This window comes from Salmo salar, chromosome ssa05 (assembly GCF_905237065.1).
Source record: "Salmo salar chromosome ssa05, Ssal_v3.1, whole genome shotgun sequence".
NCBI classification, from domain to species: Eukaryota; Metazoa; Chordata; class Actinopteri; order Salmoniformes; family Salmonidae; genus Salmo; species Salmo salar.
The window spans coordinates 60,712,858-60,733,840 of NC_059446.1; the positions used below are offsets into that span (position 1 = coordinate 60,712,858).

A 20,983-nucleotide genomic window follows, 5' to 3' on the forward strand; every position below is an offset into this window, starting at 1 on the left:
ATAACAACAACATAAGTCATTTCCATGATTTAGCTTCCGGGTAGCTCCAACGATGACGAGAGATTTTACCCTCCAATCCAGTTAGTGGCAGTATTGCGCCATTGATCGATGTAAATCTTCATTCCACATTGAAGGGTATTCATGATCGAAGCGTAATACAAAACAACTCGACTGCAACACATGTCCATCGTGAGTTTTACGCACATTGGCGTTGTTAACTAATGTTTTGACTGTGTCCCTCGTGAGATGGCGGTGTGTGGATTTGAAAGATTGTCCTTAATTAAATAGTTTGTCGAAGTTCAATTTCCTCCATGTGTGTGAAACGCATAGACTTGCATTTCCTATTCAATCAAACTGTGTGCATGCTTACTTTGTTGTTCCTTCAGTCAACACTTTTCTACCTAAATGTATCAATCTTGTGAAAAGCTGTAGTTTTGACAGATTTTGACATAACCTAATCTGTTATTTTTCGGTCTGGTGAAAGACTTCAGGATGAAACAAGAATATCAGGACCTTATTCTGCAGGAGTGTGGTGCAAAGGCTCTGCGAGTTGGTGACAAAATCCAGACGCTGTGGAGCGGCTATGGCCAGATTGCCAGGGTCCATTTAGATGGCTGTGACCGCCCCTCTGTCGTTGTCAAACATGTCATGTTCCCAAAGGAGGCCGAGCACCCTGGAGGCTGGAACACAGACCTGTCTCACATGCGCAAGGTGAGGTCCTACCAAGTGGAGACGCACTGGTACCAGAACTACTCCACCAATGATGGCTGTCGAATGCCAGCCTGTCTGGCTGCTTGTTCATACGGGGACGAACAGCTGATAGTTCTGGAGGACCTGGATGTGGTGGGCTTCGACCAGAGAAGAACCAGCGTTAGGGATGCAGAGATGAGGGCCTGCCTCAGCTGGCTGGCCCACTTCCATGGCCTCTTCCTGGGGGTGGTGCCAGAGGGGCTGTGGCCCGTAGGTACCTATTGGCACCTGGAAACACGCCCTGACGAGCTGAATGCCATGGACGACGCCCAGCTCAAAGCAGCTGCCGGGGAGATTGACAGGATCCTCAATGAATGCCGCTTCAAGACCATCGTTCACGGAGATGCCAAACTAGCCAACTTCTGCTTCTCTGGGAGTGGGCAGGGTGTGGCGGCAGTGGACTTTCAGTATGTGGGCGGAGGCTGTGGGATGAAGGATGTCGTCTACCTCCTGGAGGAAATAGAGGAGAAACAGCTTGAAAAGAAGGTTCCCAGCCTGCTGGACTACTACTTCACAGAACTGAGGGCATCAGTGACCAAGCAGGTAGACTTTGCTGCCCTGGAGAAAGAGTGGAGGGAGATGTTTGCCTTTGCCTGGACAGACTTCCATCGCTTTCTCCTGGGATGGATGCCAGGACACCGGAAGATCAACAGATACACTAAGCAGCTGACTAAAGAGGTGCTGAGGAAACTGAAACGGTGACTTAAGCCTCTGCCATTTAGGCTCATCAATCACCTGCTGATTGGACTGGGTTGTATTAAGGGATGTAGATCAGAAAAACTGATTTGCTGTGTGTTGTTGGGAGGAGAGCAGAAGATTGATTTATTAGGCAGACTTTGAGCCCAATTATTGGTATACAATCAATGCACTGAAAAAGTTTTCCTTACAAGCTAGAATGTTTTAAATTACATTTGAACTTACTTTAGCGGTTGTCTGTGCGGCTGGTTCTTCAGCTGCTCGAAATTTTAGACAATATCCACTGGAAAGTTGTTTACCCGACTATTTAGAGCACAGGTACTGAAGTTGACATTTCTATCACCCATATACACAAAACCATGTAAACACCCGTTAGTATGCATCACGTGCATGTACTTAAATCGGTTTAATAATACTTTCCTGTGGATATGTACAACAACAAAAAATGACCAGTTGGTGGACTAACACCACAGACAATCGGCAGTTCAAATATCATTTTATTCAACATTTGTGACAGACAAGGGACGTTTAGTTTTTTTTCTATGTTAGTGTGTATGGCGTTGCCTACACAATTTAAGGAATTGCCACGTTTTGTGACTAAGCTCCAATTTAATATCTGCAGATAGACTAATAAAGCACTTTTGATTCCCACCTTGCAGTGTTTTGGTTCTGCATAGCTTATAAGATAATTTGACAACTTTTAATGATCTTTTCCATTGTATCCATATTATTTACCACAAAGAATGACCCATTCACTATGCTTTCTCTATGGGGACAAGTTAACAGACAACCAAAATGTAGTACCACAGTGCATCAAGTGTGAAGTGTATTTCTCTTTGCTTTATCTGCACGGATGTAAAATAGGTGCTGGATAGTTGAAGGCAACTCAATGATAGCGACCCACAATAGTACTTTCATCTATTTTGAATTTTCACATCATAGCAGATGTGTTGGAGTCAGATCCAGCCAAAATAACTGTAGTTAGCGACATATAGTAATCAGCTGTTGCACACGAGATCCCCTAAAAACGCCACCTCAATACAGCTACGACCAAAAGTGACTTTTCGTAGCAGGTTAGGAGAGGATTTTCCCTAACCCTTTTCCTGACCTTAACCTAATTCTCCTAACCTAGTAAGTTTAGGGAAAGGGTTAAGGTTAGTGAGAATGCTCTCCTAACCTGCATCGAAGAGGCGTATTTTTAGGGAGTCCCCAAGTGTATCCTACTGCAGAACAGTTTGACATCTGCCACACCCCCTTTGGATCAGCTGTTGTAGAGCGCAATAGTAATGGCGTCTTTTTGTAGTTTTTTTTAGAGAGACTTTTTCAGTTTATGGTAAACACAAGCTTCGATTTTACACGTTTTATTCTATGAGATCATGTTCATCCACTAACGTCACTTTTTGAACTTTGAAGCATTCATGTAATCACAAGCACAAAAGGCATTCATAAAGGTCATGTTAACTATCTCAGAACAAAAACGTATAAAATCTCCTTAGCCTGTGTTAATCTATATTCGAGTGACCACTAACAATGAAAATACATGTTCTCAAAGATGGAAGGCAGGTGGGAGGAGGCGAGATCAGGTGGGACCATTCTAGCCAAAGAGGGCAGATGTGTGACAACAGGCCATAGACAGAGGACTCCTTTTTGTATCTGATATTAAAGTACCACAGGTTGAGTCTTCATACCCATAAAACCTAGCGGTCAAACAAGGTTCCAATCTCGACTATGCATTTTTCCCCATAGAGGTTTTAGAAAATAATAAGGGACGTGTTTCATGTAGGTTTATCCTGGAGTGACATTTTGATAACCATGTACATTTCTCTAGTCTAGGACAAGGTGGCTTTTATCAATACATTCGCCTATATTTAACCGCTAGGAATTAAACGCTAATGTGGCCATCATAAAGAACTACAAATGTCACGATGATCTGAACGAGACTGCCGAATAGTGGCAAAGGTAAGAATCTCTGGACTAATGTTAGCTAAATTTAGTAATGAATAAATGTCTTTACAATTGACACTTCTGTGAGCTGTCTTGTGCAAGTTTTAAATTGACACAATACCTGTTAGCAAATGTGTCAGCTAGCGATGACGTGCAGGATCTTGCAGGGATTTGAAGTCTTGCATGATGTCTAATTAGCATTTTAGAATCAGAGTAAATAGAGCCAAATATATTGATAAATCACCTTGCATGATATCAAAACGTACGACCAGGTTAAGCCTACACGAAACACAACCCTTATTTTAAGTGTTTCTAAAATTCCGTATGGGAAAAATGAATGGTGGACAAATGATTACCATTACCTTGTTTGACCATTAGGGTATTATGACACCTCCGCTGTGGGGCTCTAGAGCATCTGACTGCATGGGCAGCGCAATAGTGGCCATCTCCATTTTAAAGTAGTACATTTTTCTTCATTGGCGGAATGCTCCCAACTCAGGTATCCCACCCAGTTGACTACTTTAAAAATGGTGGTAGTCCTCAATGGCAATGTCCATGCTAAAACGGGTTATATCCATGATGAGTTCGCTCTGACAGGCACAACTTCAAAAGTTTCTGAAATGCCATGTGCTTCCACTTATCAATGCATTTGTAACAACCTAGCCATTATGAAACTTCTACTCGATCAAAATATATTATAGAATTACACTTACTTTACTTGTATGCTCTTTTAGAGTTAAGGCACTCACAACATACTATTTTTGTAATATCTTTATTTTTTATTAAAACATCACAAGATTGAAGCTAGACGAGTGGTAGAGATATGACTAATATACAGTTCTTTCTGGTTCCTCTATGGAACCACTCGAAATGAGGTGTCAATAACAGGCTTTGAAAAACCACATTACACAACCAGGCTACAGAAGCTGAAGGATGTTCATTCATTCCTTGCATTTACACTCCTACCCCAGTACTGAAGACGCTCTGGGTGAAGATTCCCCTAGGTACAGATCTAGGATCAGCTTCCCCTCCCCCAATCCTTCCTTCATACTGGATGCAGAAACATAAAAATGGTATCCATGAATGAGTTTCTCTGACTAGGGAAGTAGACAAAAGGCTTAATTGCCAAAATCCCAAAGTATCACTTTAACCATCAGTGGGGAATATTGACCCAAGATCAGCATCTAGGGGCAATTTCTCCCTACTCCACTGCAGCCCAACAGATTATGCTTAAACAGAGGATTATTCCATTCCATTGGTAGGCCGAAAAGTTATTACGCTGGTCTTTAAGAGTCATATCGATTTAAAAATCAGTCATCCTGCGGCGCCCCTTTCAGACTGGACCTCTGACTCTTCTTCTCCTTCTGGCCCATCATACGGTAAAGCTTCTTCTTCGCCTCTTTCTGCCTCTTGAGCTTGTCATCCTCCGCCTTGTCCCGCTGCCGCAGGAAGTCCTTGTGCTTAGCGTGCTGCGCCACGTGCGCTTTCTTGCTCTTGTAGTTGTGCACCGTGCTCAGTGCGTTGAGCAGCGCCGCCACCTGGTGAACAAGAGAGGGCACATGCTCAGATTTCAAATGCAGTGTCGTGTGTGTGTCAGGGGCAGTCATTGAAGCCACAAAATGTTCAAGGCTGACTGCGGTACTGCAGGCATTGTTGGCAGAAAACAGGACCCTCCATTATAGTGAATGAAAAAAATGGCAGTCTTCATCTTACTGTAAAAAAAATAATTCTAAGACAAACATGGTACCAATAATTACTTCAATACACCAGTTGTATGTCCTTGAAACCATTTTAAAATATCACACAGAAGTTAAGGATAATTAGTTGCTAATGGCAGCCTGCAGTACCTGGGTCGTCCTTCAATGAGGGAGCAGCACTGAGCCTGTAATGTCACTTAACTGACTTAAATTTGGCTTCAATGTGCTATGGAGTCTTCACATAGGAATGAATGGCGTCCCGTGATCAATGGCTTTGTCCATTCAAATATACAGTTATTGGTGTGTGTGCGTGCCCACCACATTATGGGGAGGCGACAGTATGTAGGTTTTTGTTACAGCCCAGCTTTTACACAGATTTAGACCACCATTTGATGAATCAAATGTGTTAGTGCTGGGCTAGAACAAAAGCCTGCACCTCGGCCAGTCCAGTTTCTGATAAAATACGGTGATTTATGTTTTTCGCTTTCACAGCATATTAGTACATCAGAGATAAAGAGAATGAGTAAATCTGACAAACATCACAGAATCCAATGGGATTTTTCATTATCGTTTCCGTAAGGAGACCCATACCTTCCTCTCGTGGGGCTCCCGTATGACAGCGGGCCTCTGGAGGTCCTTGGGCGTCTTGCCCTTGGGCTGGTCCTGTTTGGGCTTGCTCTTGAAGGGCAACGCCTTCTGCAGCTGCCTGGGGATGTGCAGCTTGTTGAAGTGGCGCTGCGCTCGCACAACCGGCTGCCAATGGGGGGAGAAATGGTCAAGGGTTAGGTCAGAGGTTCAGAATCCAAATCAGGCCAATAGTCTGGCTTCAGCAGATACCTTTTCATACTACAGACACTGTGACATTGGAGCTGAGGACGGATGTCAAATGGTGCCAGAGAAGATGGAGCGTAAACGCCACCAACAGCACGGGTGGTGAAATTAGATTTAGACAAACTTTACTGTCCACGCAATGTGGAAAGTTGCCTTCGGTTTCACATTCGTAAAACAGATATTAAATGATGGGCGCTAGTTAAAAGAGATGTTTATTCTAATGGGCGAGTGAGAAATAAACTTGTAATATTGGTCACCATGGATGTCACAGTGACATGCCTTGGGATGCACGATGACAAGCCTGTGCCGAATGACCGGTGTTGTATCGAGGTGCCTGCCAACCGGAGGTGCCTCCTACTGGGCAGCTGTATCACAGTGTTGCTGGTGTTAGCTAACGTAGCCAAATGTTTTGCTCCAAGTTCTTTTATTCCAAGTAGGATAGCAGCCTTTATGAGAAATAACTTATATTGGTAACCACCTGGATGTCACCGCGTGATAGTCTAGTGGGGAGAGCACGCATGGCAAGCAGGTGTTTCACAACACCAGGACAGTGTCCTTCGCCCCTTCCTGCCGAGCACAGCTTTCCCATCGATCCTTTAACCTTACAGCGAGGGAAGTAGTCAGCTAGCTAGCGTAGCCAATATATCAAGGTGGAAGCTAACGCACAAGCAACAGTGGTTGCTTGGTTGTACATTTTCGGTGAAAAATCACTACAAGTAGGAAATTAACATTGTATCTAAAACGTATTACAAAACAAAATTAATCCTGAACACTTTCCCAACATCGGCCACGATACGTAGTGGCTCAGATGATATGCGTGCGGCGCACAAACGTCCTGGACCAGAGCTAATGTGCAGACTGATGTGTGTGCAGTGCACTAACATCCTGGACCAGAGCTAGTGATAGAGTATAGCTCTGGTCCAGAGTGTTAATGCACTGCGCACATGCCATCTGAGATGCAAAAACACCATCAGACGCACGCACATGACTTTTGCAGACCCGGCGCCTTCAGTGCCCAGCTGGATGCTTCTCGAATTGGCAGGAAGTAGGTAATGTACCCATAAATGAATTTGTGTGGTATGTTTTGCTATGCGCCATTTTTACTTATCAAATGTCTTACGTTATTCACCCCAAATACCTAATAGAAACACCCCTTTTGTGAACAATAAACGGTTGATAGTCTAACTGCCTCCATATTTAATAAATTGAGCTTCATCAAAAGATCAGGTCACACTATTTGGATAGTTTGACCATCTGTAGATGATCGATAGGGGACTATCTGTTGATATGCAACTGCTTGCTAGGGTTACGGTTAGGTTTAGAATTAGGGTCATGTTTGAGAGCAGCAAAACAGTGAGCGGACATTCCTTTTTTCTCTATGTATTCTGGCTGCCACCTCGGTCTGGCCTTACCTTGTACAGTGAGTCTGTGTTGGGCTTGTTGCGGACCCCCAGGTCGTGTTTCAGCTGGCCCACCGTCCTCATGCCCGACCAACTGTCCTTCTGGCCCGCTGGCATCAGCAGGGAGGTCACGGGGTTGTAGAGCTGAGGGACTGACACCGGGTACCAGGAGCGCAGGAACACAATGTCTACACACATGAACAAGGGTAATTAATAACATTAGGCTGACCCCAATTATTTGACTGGTCGATTTTTTGTTGTTGTCGAACAGTAGCAAATATAGATATTTCTCAGTGAACTAATCCATTGGAGGCCGAGACTAATCATTGTCAGAGTGAACACTGTTTTCAGAACGCACAACCTTTGCTACACTTGAGAAACAAGTTTTGGTTTATTTCATTCCATTTATGAGTTTTGTCAATTTAGTCACTCTTTTGTTTGGAGCTCTCCTGTCAATGTTGAGTAAGGACACACACCTGATTACACATAGAAGTAGGCATATTGGCTACCTGGCCTGATCAAATGTTGACATATAAATGTGCCCATTTGGGGATCTGATAGAATTTCTGATTGGCTTAACGCACCACCACCAATGAGCTGTGGAGCTTCTCAAAGTAATGTTTTGTTCACCTCAGTCTGTTTTTACATCCATTGAAAATGACAATTCCTGTGCAGAGCTCACTGGCTAGGAAACTCTGGTCATGTCTACACTTGACACTACATGTGACTTCTGCTATCAGAATACAAAAGACCACATTGAAAAAACTGTCTAGATGCACAAAAGTTGCTTTGTGGTCCGATTGTGTTCAGATCAAACTGACCACTTCAGAAGGTGGTCAGGCTGCATTATGTGCGGATTTCTCCTCAGTCTGGACGCAATCAGGCTACGGAAAGCGTATACAGTGGGTACAGTCTCAAGAATACTTCTGTTCTGGGACCGAGGCACCTTTTCATTATAACGTTGGCGTAAATACGTTCCTAGTGTGTGAGTAACGTGTTTGCTGGCCTCAAATACTAGCCAGCTAGCTAATATTTGAAAAAAATAAATTTGTTTTGGCTAGAGTTATGCTAACCCGTTTGCAATCCCTTTAGCGTTACTTGCTAGCTAGAGGTTATCTGGCTACTTAGCTACAGTAGTTATCTACTGCCATCAGTTGTGCTGCTACCATATTTTGCCGATTCTACCGTTTGTAGAATGCATACTGGCATTTGAATATAGCGCGGGAATAGGGAATCCGGACACGTTGTAAATGTAGGCGTAGATGCACGCGTACGGAATTCCGTTAACAGAACTCTGATCAGAATAATAAAGCTGCGTGAACTGTCCAGTTTAGACACGGCCTCTGGGCCCAGATATTTTATACAAAATTGCAAGGCGCTTCAGGCCGGCCCAGTGATGCCAATTTAGCAACTTTTCAGACTACCCTGGCAACTTTTTTTTCAAACAGCACCTAGCAACAAATGTAGCTACTTAATTTTTTTTTTTAGCAACTTTTGAAAAGTGACTCAAACGCTAAAATGCACGCATTTTCTCTCTATATGACACAAAAACGATTCTATGTTACAACACACGTGCCTGGCTGCAGAAGTGCATTGTGAGTGACGTCAACAGCAGGCGCTCAGCTCGTGCACAACCAGCAGCAATTTCAGCAAATCATTGTTGGCTGACTGCAGCAGCAGTACGGGTTCGACGAGCCAAACCTAATGAATATAGTTGGTCACGAATGTTTGATCTTGAACAGAACGTACAACATCAATAAACATTGTACAGAAAAGAGTGTAAGTCTGTACCTGAACAAAATGTCAAATCATATTTTTTGCCGAGATGACCAGGCAATTTGAGTAACGTTATTGTGTATTCTACGTAATGACGCAGTTTTACGTTATCACGCAATGACATCACAACGTCATTTAGCAACAAATCAACCTGCCTCTAGCTCTAGCAACTTACCCTGAAAATTAGTTGGCAACACTGGGCCGGACCTAAGTTAATACAATGCTTCAAATTCGTTGCAGAAAGGCCACGTGTAGCCAATGTGATTTATAGGATATTTATTTTTTATCAGGATATTTTCTACCTGCAGGCTGCAAGGTTTTTATTTGTTAGCTTCATAGGCTATTTTTACATAATTGGCAATGGCAGAAGTTACTTTTTAGGTTCATCATTTTCAGTTGGATAGAATTTTGATTAACCACATGACAATGATTTAGAGATACAAAGACATTATTATAAATAAAATGAAACTGTTCCATGAAAATGTACATACAAAAAACATAACTGGCATGCAGATCAGTAGAAATGGTAAGATAAAGTTGCATTCCACATGAGAAAGTTTGCTAACTCCTCCTACAGCCCATTACCGGAAACTTCAGATGAGTAACAGCAGAATCTGTAAAAGCTAGTAGGAGGATGGTCAGGACAGGTTAAGGTTTTTTTCTTCTGGTTATCTTGATCTCTGGCTCCCTCAGTCATGTGTCTTATTTCATCAAACTGAGTTTAAAGCATCAGACAAGCTCAATGCATATATAGTTGATTTTATTAAAAGCACATAGGGTGTGTCTATATGGAAAAATACACGGTTTCAAATTTTGACCAGTCGATTGGTGAAAAGAACAGACGACTTTCGGTCTACCAATATTTTTTTTTAGTCGGGGACAGCCCTAAATAACATATACCAGGAGCACAGGTAACCAATATCTACAAACACACAATTAAATATCTACACAAGAGTAATGAACAACATGTACCAGGAGCACAGGGACGCAATGTGTAAACACACCCAGAAGTACTAGCTAGGAATATAAAGGCAGTATTCCGTGCAAATTACTGTAACGTCCATATTAGTTTCCATAAAATGCTTCAACCAAAACAGTAGGAGCAATCTGCTGCAGGCAATACATGAATTTGTCAAATTGTGTAAATCCTACTACTCCTGGAATTTTCACCATATTACTTTCTCCTATCCAAGCCTTCAGATATCCACAAGCACATAGAGGGTAGGGTGAGGGGGCTAAGGGTTGTTTTTGGGACTATGAAATGCTCTAGACTGTGCCAGTTGCTCACCACTCATCAGCAGCCTGTCTTCGAACGTGGCTCTGTAGGCTCCCGCCGGCGTTGACAGGGCCTTCTTAATTTGACCTCTGACCCCACTGACAGTTCGGATGGAAGCCCCTTCGAATTTCGCCACCTCCAGCACGGTGTTGAACATCCCCTGGGAACAAAACAGGTGTAAAGCTCATGTTTTTCTTAATTTTTTGGGGTGGACCCGAGTCTCATTCATACTCAGAGTAGTAGGGCTGATCTGACTTTATATTCACACAACTAATAAGGACATATACATAAGGTTTACATACCAAATTTCATGGCCCAATGTTCATCGGTTCAGTTATCACACCAGGGCTATAAGGGCCATTTAGTGGTGTAGTGTGGTCGACTTTGAATGCAGCAACTAATCATTCTCAAATTCATTAGAGGCTAATTCATTAGATGGGTTAGCTGACAACGTCACGAAAACTATGTGCACGCATCAATGGGGCAGAAGCCCGAGTTGTGATTCTGGATGGCCAGATAGCTACCAACAATGACAAGAAACTGCCATGTGGGGAATCGTAAGTGACTCGTTTCAGCTAGTTTAATCTTGTTATTGATACCCTGTCTTGTTTTGAGGTATTTGGACTGATTTCAAGTCAATACTAATATGGCTAAAATTGACTAGCTAGCTAACCAACAACTGTAACAATGTTTTTGAGATACTAACCATTGGAGAAGAAATATAGTTTACGTTGTCGACAATCTAAGCCAACCCAGTTTGTTTTGCCCCATAGCAACCAACCCGTCTATATACCAAATCTGGAGTCAATCTGATTTATGGTTCATAAGAAGATTTGTAAAGTATTTTTAGCATTAGCATATGTGCTAACGTGTGTTTATTGGTACAGTGCAGCCATATGAATGCAGCAACAACAAAAATTCTAACCCATTGAAGACTGATGTAATGAGTCGAAATACAAAATCTGGAGTGAATCTGATGCATGGTTCATGAGAAGATGATTGCAGGGGATTAAGTATTAGCGTTACATATGCAAATAATAAGTAAATAGCTTCCTTGTTTTTTGAGATATCAATACCAAATACAGTGTTTCATCTTAGGGAAGTCCATGATAGCGATTACAAGTTTCAAGTTGATAGGCCACTGCGGAGTGGATTTACAGTGGTTAAAATAGACACGTAAAATGTCATTATTGAAAATTAAAAAATAAGTATTTTAGTATATTAGTGCTAATATGCATCTACTGGTATAGTGTGGCCATCTTTGAATGCATCAACGTTATTTTCTCATTCTTTAGGGACTATTGTGATCGGTCCAAAGACCACATTTGGAGTGAATCTGATTTTAGTCCATTAAGATTTTTTATGATTAAGCATAGTTAAAGTTAATTGTTAAATGAGATCTTAAAAAAATAAGGAAACTAATTCCAAACTTAACATGGTTCATCATGGTAATGAACATAAAATGTTTAAAGTATTTCCTAATTTATCAATAACCCAGCCATTTCTTAACTTAGTTTGAGAAAAGCTAAGGGATTGGTTAAGAGATGTACCATGGGCATACATACATCATTTGATGTTATTTGGATTTAAGGTTTATGAGAATACGTTTTTCCAAAATGTCCAAGATGGAGGGAAAGCTATCCCGACAGACAATAATAATAATAATAATAATAATAATAATAATTATATATTAATACACCATTACTTACACACAGTTGGTCCATAGTGTTCGATTATTTCTGTTATCCTGTTCTACAACAAATTAACAAATGTCTACCACAAAAAGTAAATATATTGTCGCTGAACTACGGTATGTCAGTAGTGCTATGAGGTGCATCCTACCTTGATGAAGGATGTGTTCTTGTAGATCTTGTATGGGTAGCCAATCAGCTTGAGCTTTTTGACTATGGTCACAGATTTGTCCAGGTCAAGGACAACTCCTGTAGCTGCGATGCGGAAACTGGTCTGTAAGAGAGAATGGAAAACTTAAAGATCCTACTTGAAGTAACCGATACTGTGTACTGGTGCATTGTTGTAGGTTACTCTTGACAAATGCAAATGAGCCATCTTTGGTGTAACAGCTGTACGTACGTATTGTGCTAATAAATGAATACAAATATCCAGTTCACTATTTACCGGGTATTTACATAATATGGTAACATTTTAAAGAGGAGCTGAACTCAAAACAACTTCTCTGGTTGAAAAAGATATTGCATCTATATGAGTTGTAAAGACTTGTACTAGATGCAAAATTGACTGAAGTGTAAGTGGTAGAAAGTCAATATCTTCCAAAACCGAGATTTGTGGCTGGCAGCACCCAAGTAATTATTGATTCGGAGCACAGCTACATGTGACCCGATCGTAGCAGCAGAATCAACCTACAACCCGCTCTTTTCTTTAGACAGCAGAGTTGACCAATTGAGGCATTAGCACACAGCGTCTCGGAATGAGACATGCAGTGCCTTCAGAAAGTATTCATACCCCTTGACTTATTAAAAAAAAAAAATTGTGTTACAGCCTGAACTCAAAATGGATTAAATATATTTATTTTCTACACACAATACCCTATAATGACAAATTGAAAACATTTTTTGAAACTTCTGCAAATGTATTGACAATGCAATACAGAAATCTCTCATTTGCATAAGTATTCACATCTAAGTCAATACTTTGTAGAAGCTTTCTGGGTAAGCTTTCCACACATGGATAGTGCAACATTTGCCCATTATTCTTTTCAAAGCGCTGTCAAATTGGCTGTTGATCATTGCTAGACAACCATTTTCAGGTCTTGCAATAGATTCTAGTAGATTTAAGTCAAATATGTAACTCGGCCACTCAGGAACATTCCCAGTCTTCTTGGAAAGCAACTCCAGTATAGATTTTGACCTTGTGGTTTAGGTTATTGTCCTGCTGAAAGGTGAATTAATCTCCCAGTGTCTGGTGTAAAACAGACTGAACAAGGTTTTCTTGTAGGATTTTGCCTGTGCTTAGCTCTATTCAGTTCATTTTTTTATACGGAAAAACTCCAGTCCTTAACAATGACAGGCATACAACACAGCATGATTCAGTCACCACCATGCTTGCAAAATGTGATGAATTGCTTTGCCACATTTTTTGCAGTATTACTTAAGTGCCTAGCTGCAAACAGGATGCATGTTTTGGAATATTTTTTTTCTTCTGTACATGCTTCCTTTATTTTCACTCTGTCATTTAGTTTAGTAATGTGGAGTAACTACCAATGTTGTTGATCCAGCCTCAGTTCTCATATCCCAACCATTACGCTGTTTCAAAATCACCATTGGGCTTATGATGCAATCCCTGAGCAGTTTCCTTCCTCTCCTGCAACTGAGTTAGGAGGACACCTGTATATTTGTAGTGACTGGGAGTATTGATACACCATCCAAATGATAATTAATAATTTCACCATACTCAAATTGATATTTAGCATCTGCTTTTTGTACAGAGATTGGGTAGTCATTCAAAAATCATGTTAACCCATGCAATTTATGAGATTTGTTACGCACGTTTTTACTCCTGAACTTATTTAGGCTTGTCATAAAAGGGTTTGAATACTTTTTGACTCAAAACATTTCAGCTACAAAGATTCCACTTTGACATTATGGGGTATTGTGTATAGATCAATGACAAAACTAAATTTGATCAATTTTAAATTCAGGCTGTAACAACAAAATGTGGAAAAAGTAAAGGAGTGTGAATACTTTGAACGCACTGTACATGTAAACAGGGCTGAAAAGTGCCTGGTAGCAGGAATATATAAATACTTATGGTAATATACTAGTGGCAATATATACATGTAAACAAGAGTAATAGTAACCGGTAGCAGGATAAAATAAATAAAAGGTAGTGGCAATCAATAATCATTGAACAGCGGGGGGAGGGGGGGGGTAGTTGTTTAGCCATTTAACAGTCTTATGGCCAGGATATAGAAGCTGTTAAGAAGTCTGTTGGTCTGAGCCTTAATTCATCGATACTGTCTACCGGACGTGAGCATGGAGAACAGTCCATGTCTCGGGTGATTGGAGTCTTTGGCAATTTTTCAGGCCTTTCTCAGACACTGCCAGGCATGCATGTTCTTCCAGTGATGCGCTGGGCCTTTCGCACCACCCACTGTAGGGCCTTCCGGTCAAGGCCGGTGCAGTTGCCATACCAGAGTGATACAACCAGTCAGGATGCTCTCCATGGAACGGCTGTAAAAGGTAAGAATCTGAGGGGCCTTGCAAAATCATTTCAGCCTCCTGAGGGAGAAGAGGCAATGCCGTTCATTCTCCACTATTGTGCTGGTGTGAGAGGACCAAGTTAAGTCCTCAGTGATGTGGACACCGAGCTCTTGACCCTCTACTGCGGCCCCGTCAATGTGGATCTGCACCCACCCCTCCTTCCTGAAGTCCACGATCAGCCTCTTGGTCTTGCTGACGGAGAGGTTCTTGTCCTGGTCCCACACGGACAGGTCTCTGACCACCTCCCTGTAGGCTGTCTCATCGCTTCATTGCAGAGGGGGGTGTTCAGTTCCAAGGTCCTGAGCTTGGAGGGCACTATGGTGTTGAACGCTGAGCTGTAATCAATGAACAGCGTCCTCACATAGTATGCATTCCTTTTTTCTAGGTGGGAGAGGGCAAAATGGAGTGCAATTGACATTGCGTTGTCAGTGGATCTGTTGTGGCACTATGCAAATTGTAATGCGTCCAGGGTGTCTGGGATGATTGAGTTAATGTGTGCAATGACCAGCCTTTCAAAGTACTTCATTACTACAGATGTGAGTGCTACAGGGCGGTAGTCATTGTGGCAAGATGCCTTAGAGTTTTTGGGAACATGAATGATGGCAGTTGGTTTGAAACATGTGGGAATTACTGACTGGGACAAAGAGAGAATGAAAATGTCAGTGAAGACGCCTGCTAGCTGGTCTGCGCATGCCCTGAGGACATGCCCCAGAATACTGTCTGGCCCAGGGCCTTAAGAGTGTTGACCCGTTTAAAAACCTTACGTCAGCCCGAGAGAGAGATCACCCAGTCCTCTGGATTAGTGTGGGCTCTGTGTTGTTTTTGTTGAAGCCTGTATAAAATGCATTGACTTTGTCTTGTAGAAAGACATCGTTGGATAGATCACGGCTAGGGCTTCCTTTGTAGTCTAATGTACTGTAGCCCCTGTCACATGTATTGGAGCTGGTATAATAGGATTCCACCCTGTTCCCGATATTGTCCTTTTGCCAAGTTGATGGCTCTGCGGAGGTCGTAGCAGGACTACTTGTACGCGTTTGTGTCCTCAGCCGTAGCCTCGGGGTTGACTGCTGTTGTGCATCCAAGTCAGGGATGATAACCCTCTACCCGTATATGGGTCATAACATTTTAGATTTGGACACCGATAAGACTTAATTGTAACACAGTGGCTGTACAGTAATATGCTATACATGACGTCAGAGTTCAGGGTCTCCGCTTTACGGGATTCACCTGACAGATGTTCTAAACTTGAGCACCACCTGAAACAAGATGTCCCTGTCCCTGCAGCTAACTGGGCTACTTTTGCACACAAAATAATTGTCTGAGTGAGGATACTGTAAATGAAGGGGACTCTATCTGTTCTAAAAGACGTTGAGGGTTATAATAAATACCACACTGATGTCATACAAGCCAATCACACTCCCGTGAGTCCAAATGTGCACTTCACATTCCCATATTATAAAACTCATAATTTACATTACAAACGTCAATGATCGCCATCTTTGATGTACAGTTACAAGAATGACAAGGCATCAATACCATGAGTTGTTTGGAACAGAATGAGCTTGTTTGTCATATTGTGAAGAAAATTTGCAGCAGAACACGCACTCAACTCCATTATACGCACCAAAATGACTGTTTCTCTGAAGTGCCTTGTGAAAGCCTAAAACTGAGATCGTATCTTAGCTAGTCATGTTGGCAAGAGAATAAGCTTTCAAATGATGCCCAGCAGACTCAGATTGGGATTTATAAAATGGACAATTTTTGGACTGCGTAAACAGTAATTGTGTGATGGTTAGGATCCAAGGCGGTGTTCCAAACAAAAACTACAAGTGTGCTTACTTCACTTCCTCAACAGCACAGCTAGGAGAGCTCAAAAAAGCACCTAATAGTTTAACCTGTTTGGGATAGGGGGCAGTATTTTCACGGCCGGATAAAAAACGTACCCGATTTAATCTGGTTACTACTCCTGCCCAGTAACTAGAATATGCATATAATTAGTAGATTTGGATAGAAAACTTTCTAAAACTGTTTGAATGGTGTCTGAGTATAACAGAACTCATATGGCAGGCCAAAACCTGAGAAGATTCTATACGGGAAGTGCCCTGTCTGACCATTTGTTGTCCTTCTTTAGCCTCTTTATCGAAAATACAGCCTCTGTGCTGTAACGTGACATTTTCTAAGGCTTTCATTGGCTCTAGGAAGGCGCCAGAACGTGGAATGATAGCTCTGCAGTCTCTGGGTGAAAAACAGCAGGGGTTTTGGAGAGTGGTCCTTCTGAGGACAATGACACTGGCGCGTGCATGCATGTGACGACTCCATGTTTTTCTTTCTCTCTTTGAACGAATACGTCATCGCTCGGCTGGAATATTATCGCTATTTTACGAGAAAAATCGCATAAAAATAGATTTTAAACAGCGTTTGACATGCTTCGAAGTACGGTAATGGAATATTTTCCATTTTTTGTCACGAAACGCGCCGGCGCGTCACCCTTCGGATAGTTACCTGAACGCACGAACAAAACGGAGCTATTTGGATATAACTATGGATTATTTCGAACCAAAACAACATTTGTTGTTGAAGTAGAAGTCCTGGGAGTGCATTCTGACGAAGAACAAAGGTAATCCAATTTTTCTTATAGTAAATCTGAGTTCGGTGAGGGCCAAACTTGGTGGGTGTCAAAATAGCTAGCCGTGATATCTACTCAGAATATTGCAAAATGTGCTTTCACTGAAAAGCTGTTTTAAAATCGGACACTGCGATTGCATAAAGGAGTTCTGTATCTATAATTCTTAAAATAATTATGTTTTTTGTCAGCGTTTATCGTGAGTAATTTAGTAAATTCACCGGAGGTTTTCGGTGGGTATGCTAGTTCTGAACAAAACATGCTAATGTAAAAAGCTGGTTTTTGATATAAATATGAACTTGATTGAACAAAACATGCATGTATTGTATAACATAATGTCCTAGGAGTGTCATCTGATGAAGATCATCAAAGGTTAGTGCTGCATTTAGCTGTGGTTTTGGTTTTTGTGACATATATGCTAGCTTGAAAAATGGGTGTGTGATTATTTCTGGCTGGGTCCTCTCCTGACATAATCTAATGTTTTGCTTTCGCTGTAAAGCCTTTTTGAAATCGGACAATGTGGTTAGATAAAGGAGAGTCTTATCTTTCAAATGGTGTAAAATAGTCATGTTTGAGAAATTGAAATTATAGCATTTAGGGTTTTTCGTATTTCGCGCCAGGCGCTACCATGAATATTGGCGAGGCCTTCCGCTAAGGCTCTTTCCTTGAGTAATGAAAGTGCATTGAAATGACTTAGGAACTGTGCACACTTTGGAGAGGTGTGTAGACACTTGGAGACACCAGTTACACCTCTCACTCAAACCCTCGTCATTGTTTTGACTAACAGTGCATTCAGAAAGTATTCAGACCCATTGACTTTTTCCAAATTTTGTTACATTACAGCCTCATTCTAAAATGGAGTAAACAAAACATTACTCAATCTACATACAATAACCCATAATGACAAAGTGAACAGGTTATCAGAAATGTTTGCAAATGTATATAAAAAAAACATTAATACCTTATTTACACAAGTATTCAGACCGTTTGCTATGAGACTCGAAATTGAGTTCAGGTGCATCCTGTTTCCATTGATCATCCTTGAGATGTTTCTCCAACTTGATAGGAGTCTACCTGTGGTAAATTCAATTGATTGGACATGATTTGGAAAGGCACACACCTGTCTATATAAGGTCCCACAGTTGACAGTGCATGTCAGAGCAAAAACCAAGCCATGAGGTTGACGGAATGGTCCATAGAGCCCAAAGACAGGATTGTGTCGAGGCACAGATCTGGAGAAGAGTACCAAAAAAACAGTGGCCTCCATCATTCTTAAATGGAAGAAGTTTGGAACCACCAAGACTCTTCCTAGAGCTGGCCACCTGGCCAAACTGATCAATCGGGGAGAAGGGCTTTGGTCAGGGAGGTGATGGTACCGGTGAACCTGATGGTTACTCTGACAGAGCTCCAGAGTTCCTCTGTGGTGATGGGAGAACCTTCCAGAAGGACAACCATCTCTGCAGCACTCCACCAATCAGGCCTCTACTTAGTAAAAGGCACATGACAGCCGCTTGGACTCTGACCATGAGAAACAAGATTCTCTGATCTGATGAAACCAACTCTTTGGCCCGAATGCCAAGAGTCACGTCTGGAGGAAACCTGGCACCATCGCTAAGGTGAAGCATGGTGGTGGCAGCATCATGCTGTGGGGATGTTTTTCAGTGGCAGGGACTGGAAGACTAGTCAGGATTGAGGAAAAGATTAACAGAGCAAAGTACAGAGAGATCCTTGATGAAAACCTGCTCAGGATGTCAGACTGGGGTGAAGGTTCACCTTCCAACAGGACAACGACCCTAAGCACACAGCCAAGACAATGCAGGAGAGGCTTCGGGACAAGTCTCTGAATATCCTTGAGTGGCCCAGCCAGAGCCCAGACTTGAACCCGATCGAACATCTCTGGAGAAACCTGAAAATAGCTGTGCAGCAATGCTCCACATCCAACCTGACAGAGCTTGAGAGGATCTGCAGAGAAAAATGGGAGAAACTCCCCAAATACAGGTGTTCCAAGCTTGTAGCGTCATATCCAAGAAGACTTGAGGCTGTAATTGCTGCTAAAGGTGCTTTAACAAAGTACTGAGTAAAGAGTCTGAATACTTATGTAATTGTGTCATTTCATTTATTTTTTTTGTCATTATGGGGTATTGTGTGTAGATTGATGGGCATTTTACATAATAATATGTGGAAAAAGTCAAAGGGTCTGAATACTTTCCGAATGCACTGTATGTGGCTGATAAGAGTATTCATGGTAAATTTGGGTTATTATGTTACTGAATGCATGCCGAGTATTTTCATATTTCATTATCAACAAATGCTGTAAAAAGTACAGTACATGTAAAATGAACATAGTATTGATGGGTTCTGACTTCTAAACTTGAAAATATGAAATATCCTTAACCGTATCACAAGGAGAGAGGGGAATGTAGAACGTTTACATTCTGTCAGGATATGTTATTGTTAGCCATCAGAGATCCTATGGGAGAAGAGCCACGGTCTGGTACAAGTCAACATGTCAGCCGTGAGTTGGGGAGGAGTGAGGAATTTGGGCAGAGGTCAGGTTAGATGAAGTGAGGAAGAACCTATCACCAATCTTCTGGATAGCAACAGAGGTGTATTGGCTGTTCATATGTGTAAGGAGGGGCTCAGCATAGGAGAAAGAGTTATATACCAGTGCGGTGTGAATGTTATTTGTCTTATGCAGCTGTATGACCCAGTGGGTGAATAAACTTGGTTTGAGCTTTACTGAGTGTCCATGAATTTTTTGACTCTGTTTATTTAGAACCTAACAGTATCAACAATGTAATGTTTGGATTCAGTCTTGTGTCAGGTAACTGTTGTTCTCACCTTTGGTCTAATACATTCCACAATCTCCCACCTGTTCCCTTTCAATTTCTACCATGGTTATGCAATATGCATCTTATATTTCTTCTATAAGAAACATTTCAATTTAGCCCTATACATATAGCCCAATTCCCACAAGTGTAAAAGGATTACATGTAATTATTTCCTTTGTGGCCTGCCTCTGTGATTCTTACCTTAGTTCCTGCGACTGACTGCACAGCCAGGAAGCCAGTGCCCTGAGGTGTGATGGGACCTGGGAACACAGCAGAGAAGGACCGGGTTCAGATTTTATTCATTATTTGACAATATTCTAACAGGTAAGTTGATTTAGGATCCATGTCATTCTGACCAGGGGGGCATGTCATTTATTAAGTTAACTGAAATAACTTAATATTTCTGACTTCATTGAGATATGTAGTTCTATAGGCATGGTATAACCGGATCGACGCAGTCAACATTTTACAACTTGTCTTCTTTAAGGAACCAGGTAATTAAAAGCTATATCTGAATGTGCATCAAATTCAGCTGGTTAACGTAGCGATCCTGCTATGTGATACAGCCCTCTGATGAATAGTTGCAATGGAGGAAAAAGGTGCCACCTGAATCAAATAACTAACAGATACTAAAACTACAGCCGCATAACTGCTCTCACCCCAGATGGTGGCACCACAGTGCATGTGCTGCGGTGTGTACTTGAGCAGGCGGTGGCGCCCGTTGTGGTCCTCGATGTGGTACAGGGGGATGGTCTGGAAGCGACGCCAGCCCAGGGACAGGATGAGAGGGTCGCGCGTTTTCAGGATACGGTTGTGCCACCGATGTTTCTTTAACCGCATCTGGGACAAGAGTAAGATCACCTTGAGGCACTAGGAAAAGTTCTATACAAATTACTCATTATCAATTAGTCTCAATGACAC

The 20,983-nt window shown here is 41.9% G+C and overlaps 2 protein-coding genes across 2 annotated transcripts in view; one reads left to right on the forward strand and one right to left on the reverse strand.

The window, feature by feature from the left end:
- The first annotated feature begins 69 nt into the window (after nucleotides 1-69).
- Nucleotides 70-2,097, forward strand: pkdc (protein kinase-like domain containing). The gene is made up of 2 exons (XM_014200876.2): nucleotides 70-189; nucleotides 485-2,097. Exon 2 carries the CDS (start codon nucleotides 493-495, stop codon nucleotides 1,450-1,452), a length of 960 nt encoding a protein of 319 aa, XP_014056351.1. The 5' UTR covers nucleotides 70-189; nucleotides 485-492; the 3' UTR covers nucleotides 1,453-2,097.
- Nucleotides 2,098-4,146: 2,049 nt separating this feature from the next.
- Nucleotides 4,147-20,983, reverse strand: part of LOC106605356 (ribosome biogenesis protein BMS1 homolog) — a 38,643-nt gene continuing 21,806 nt past the window's right edge. The window contains 7 exon segments of the mRNA XM_014200877.2: nucleotides 4,147-4,928; nucleotides 5,679-5,840; nucleotides 7,331-7,506; nucleotides 10,383-10,530; nucleotides 12,213-12,335; nucleotides 20,264-20,322; nucleotides 20,722-20,902. Coding sequence (XP_014056352.2) covers nucleotides 4,701-4,928; nucleotides 5,679-5,840; nucleotides 7,331-7,506; nucleotides 10,383-10,530; nucleotides 12,213-12,335; nucleotides 20,264-20,322; nucleotides 20,722-20,902 — 1,077 coding nt within the window. The 3' untranslated portion in view covers nucleotides 4,147-4,700.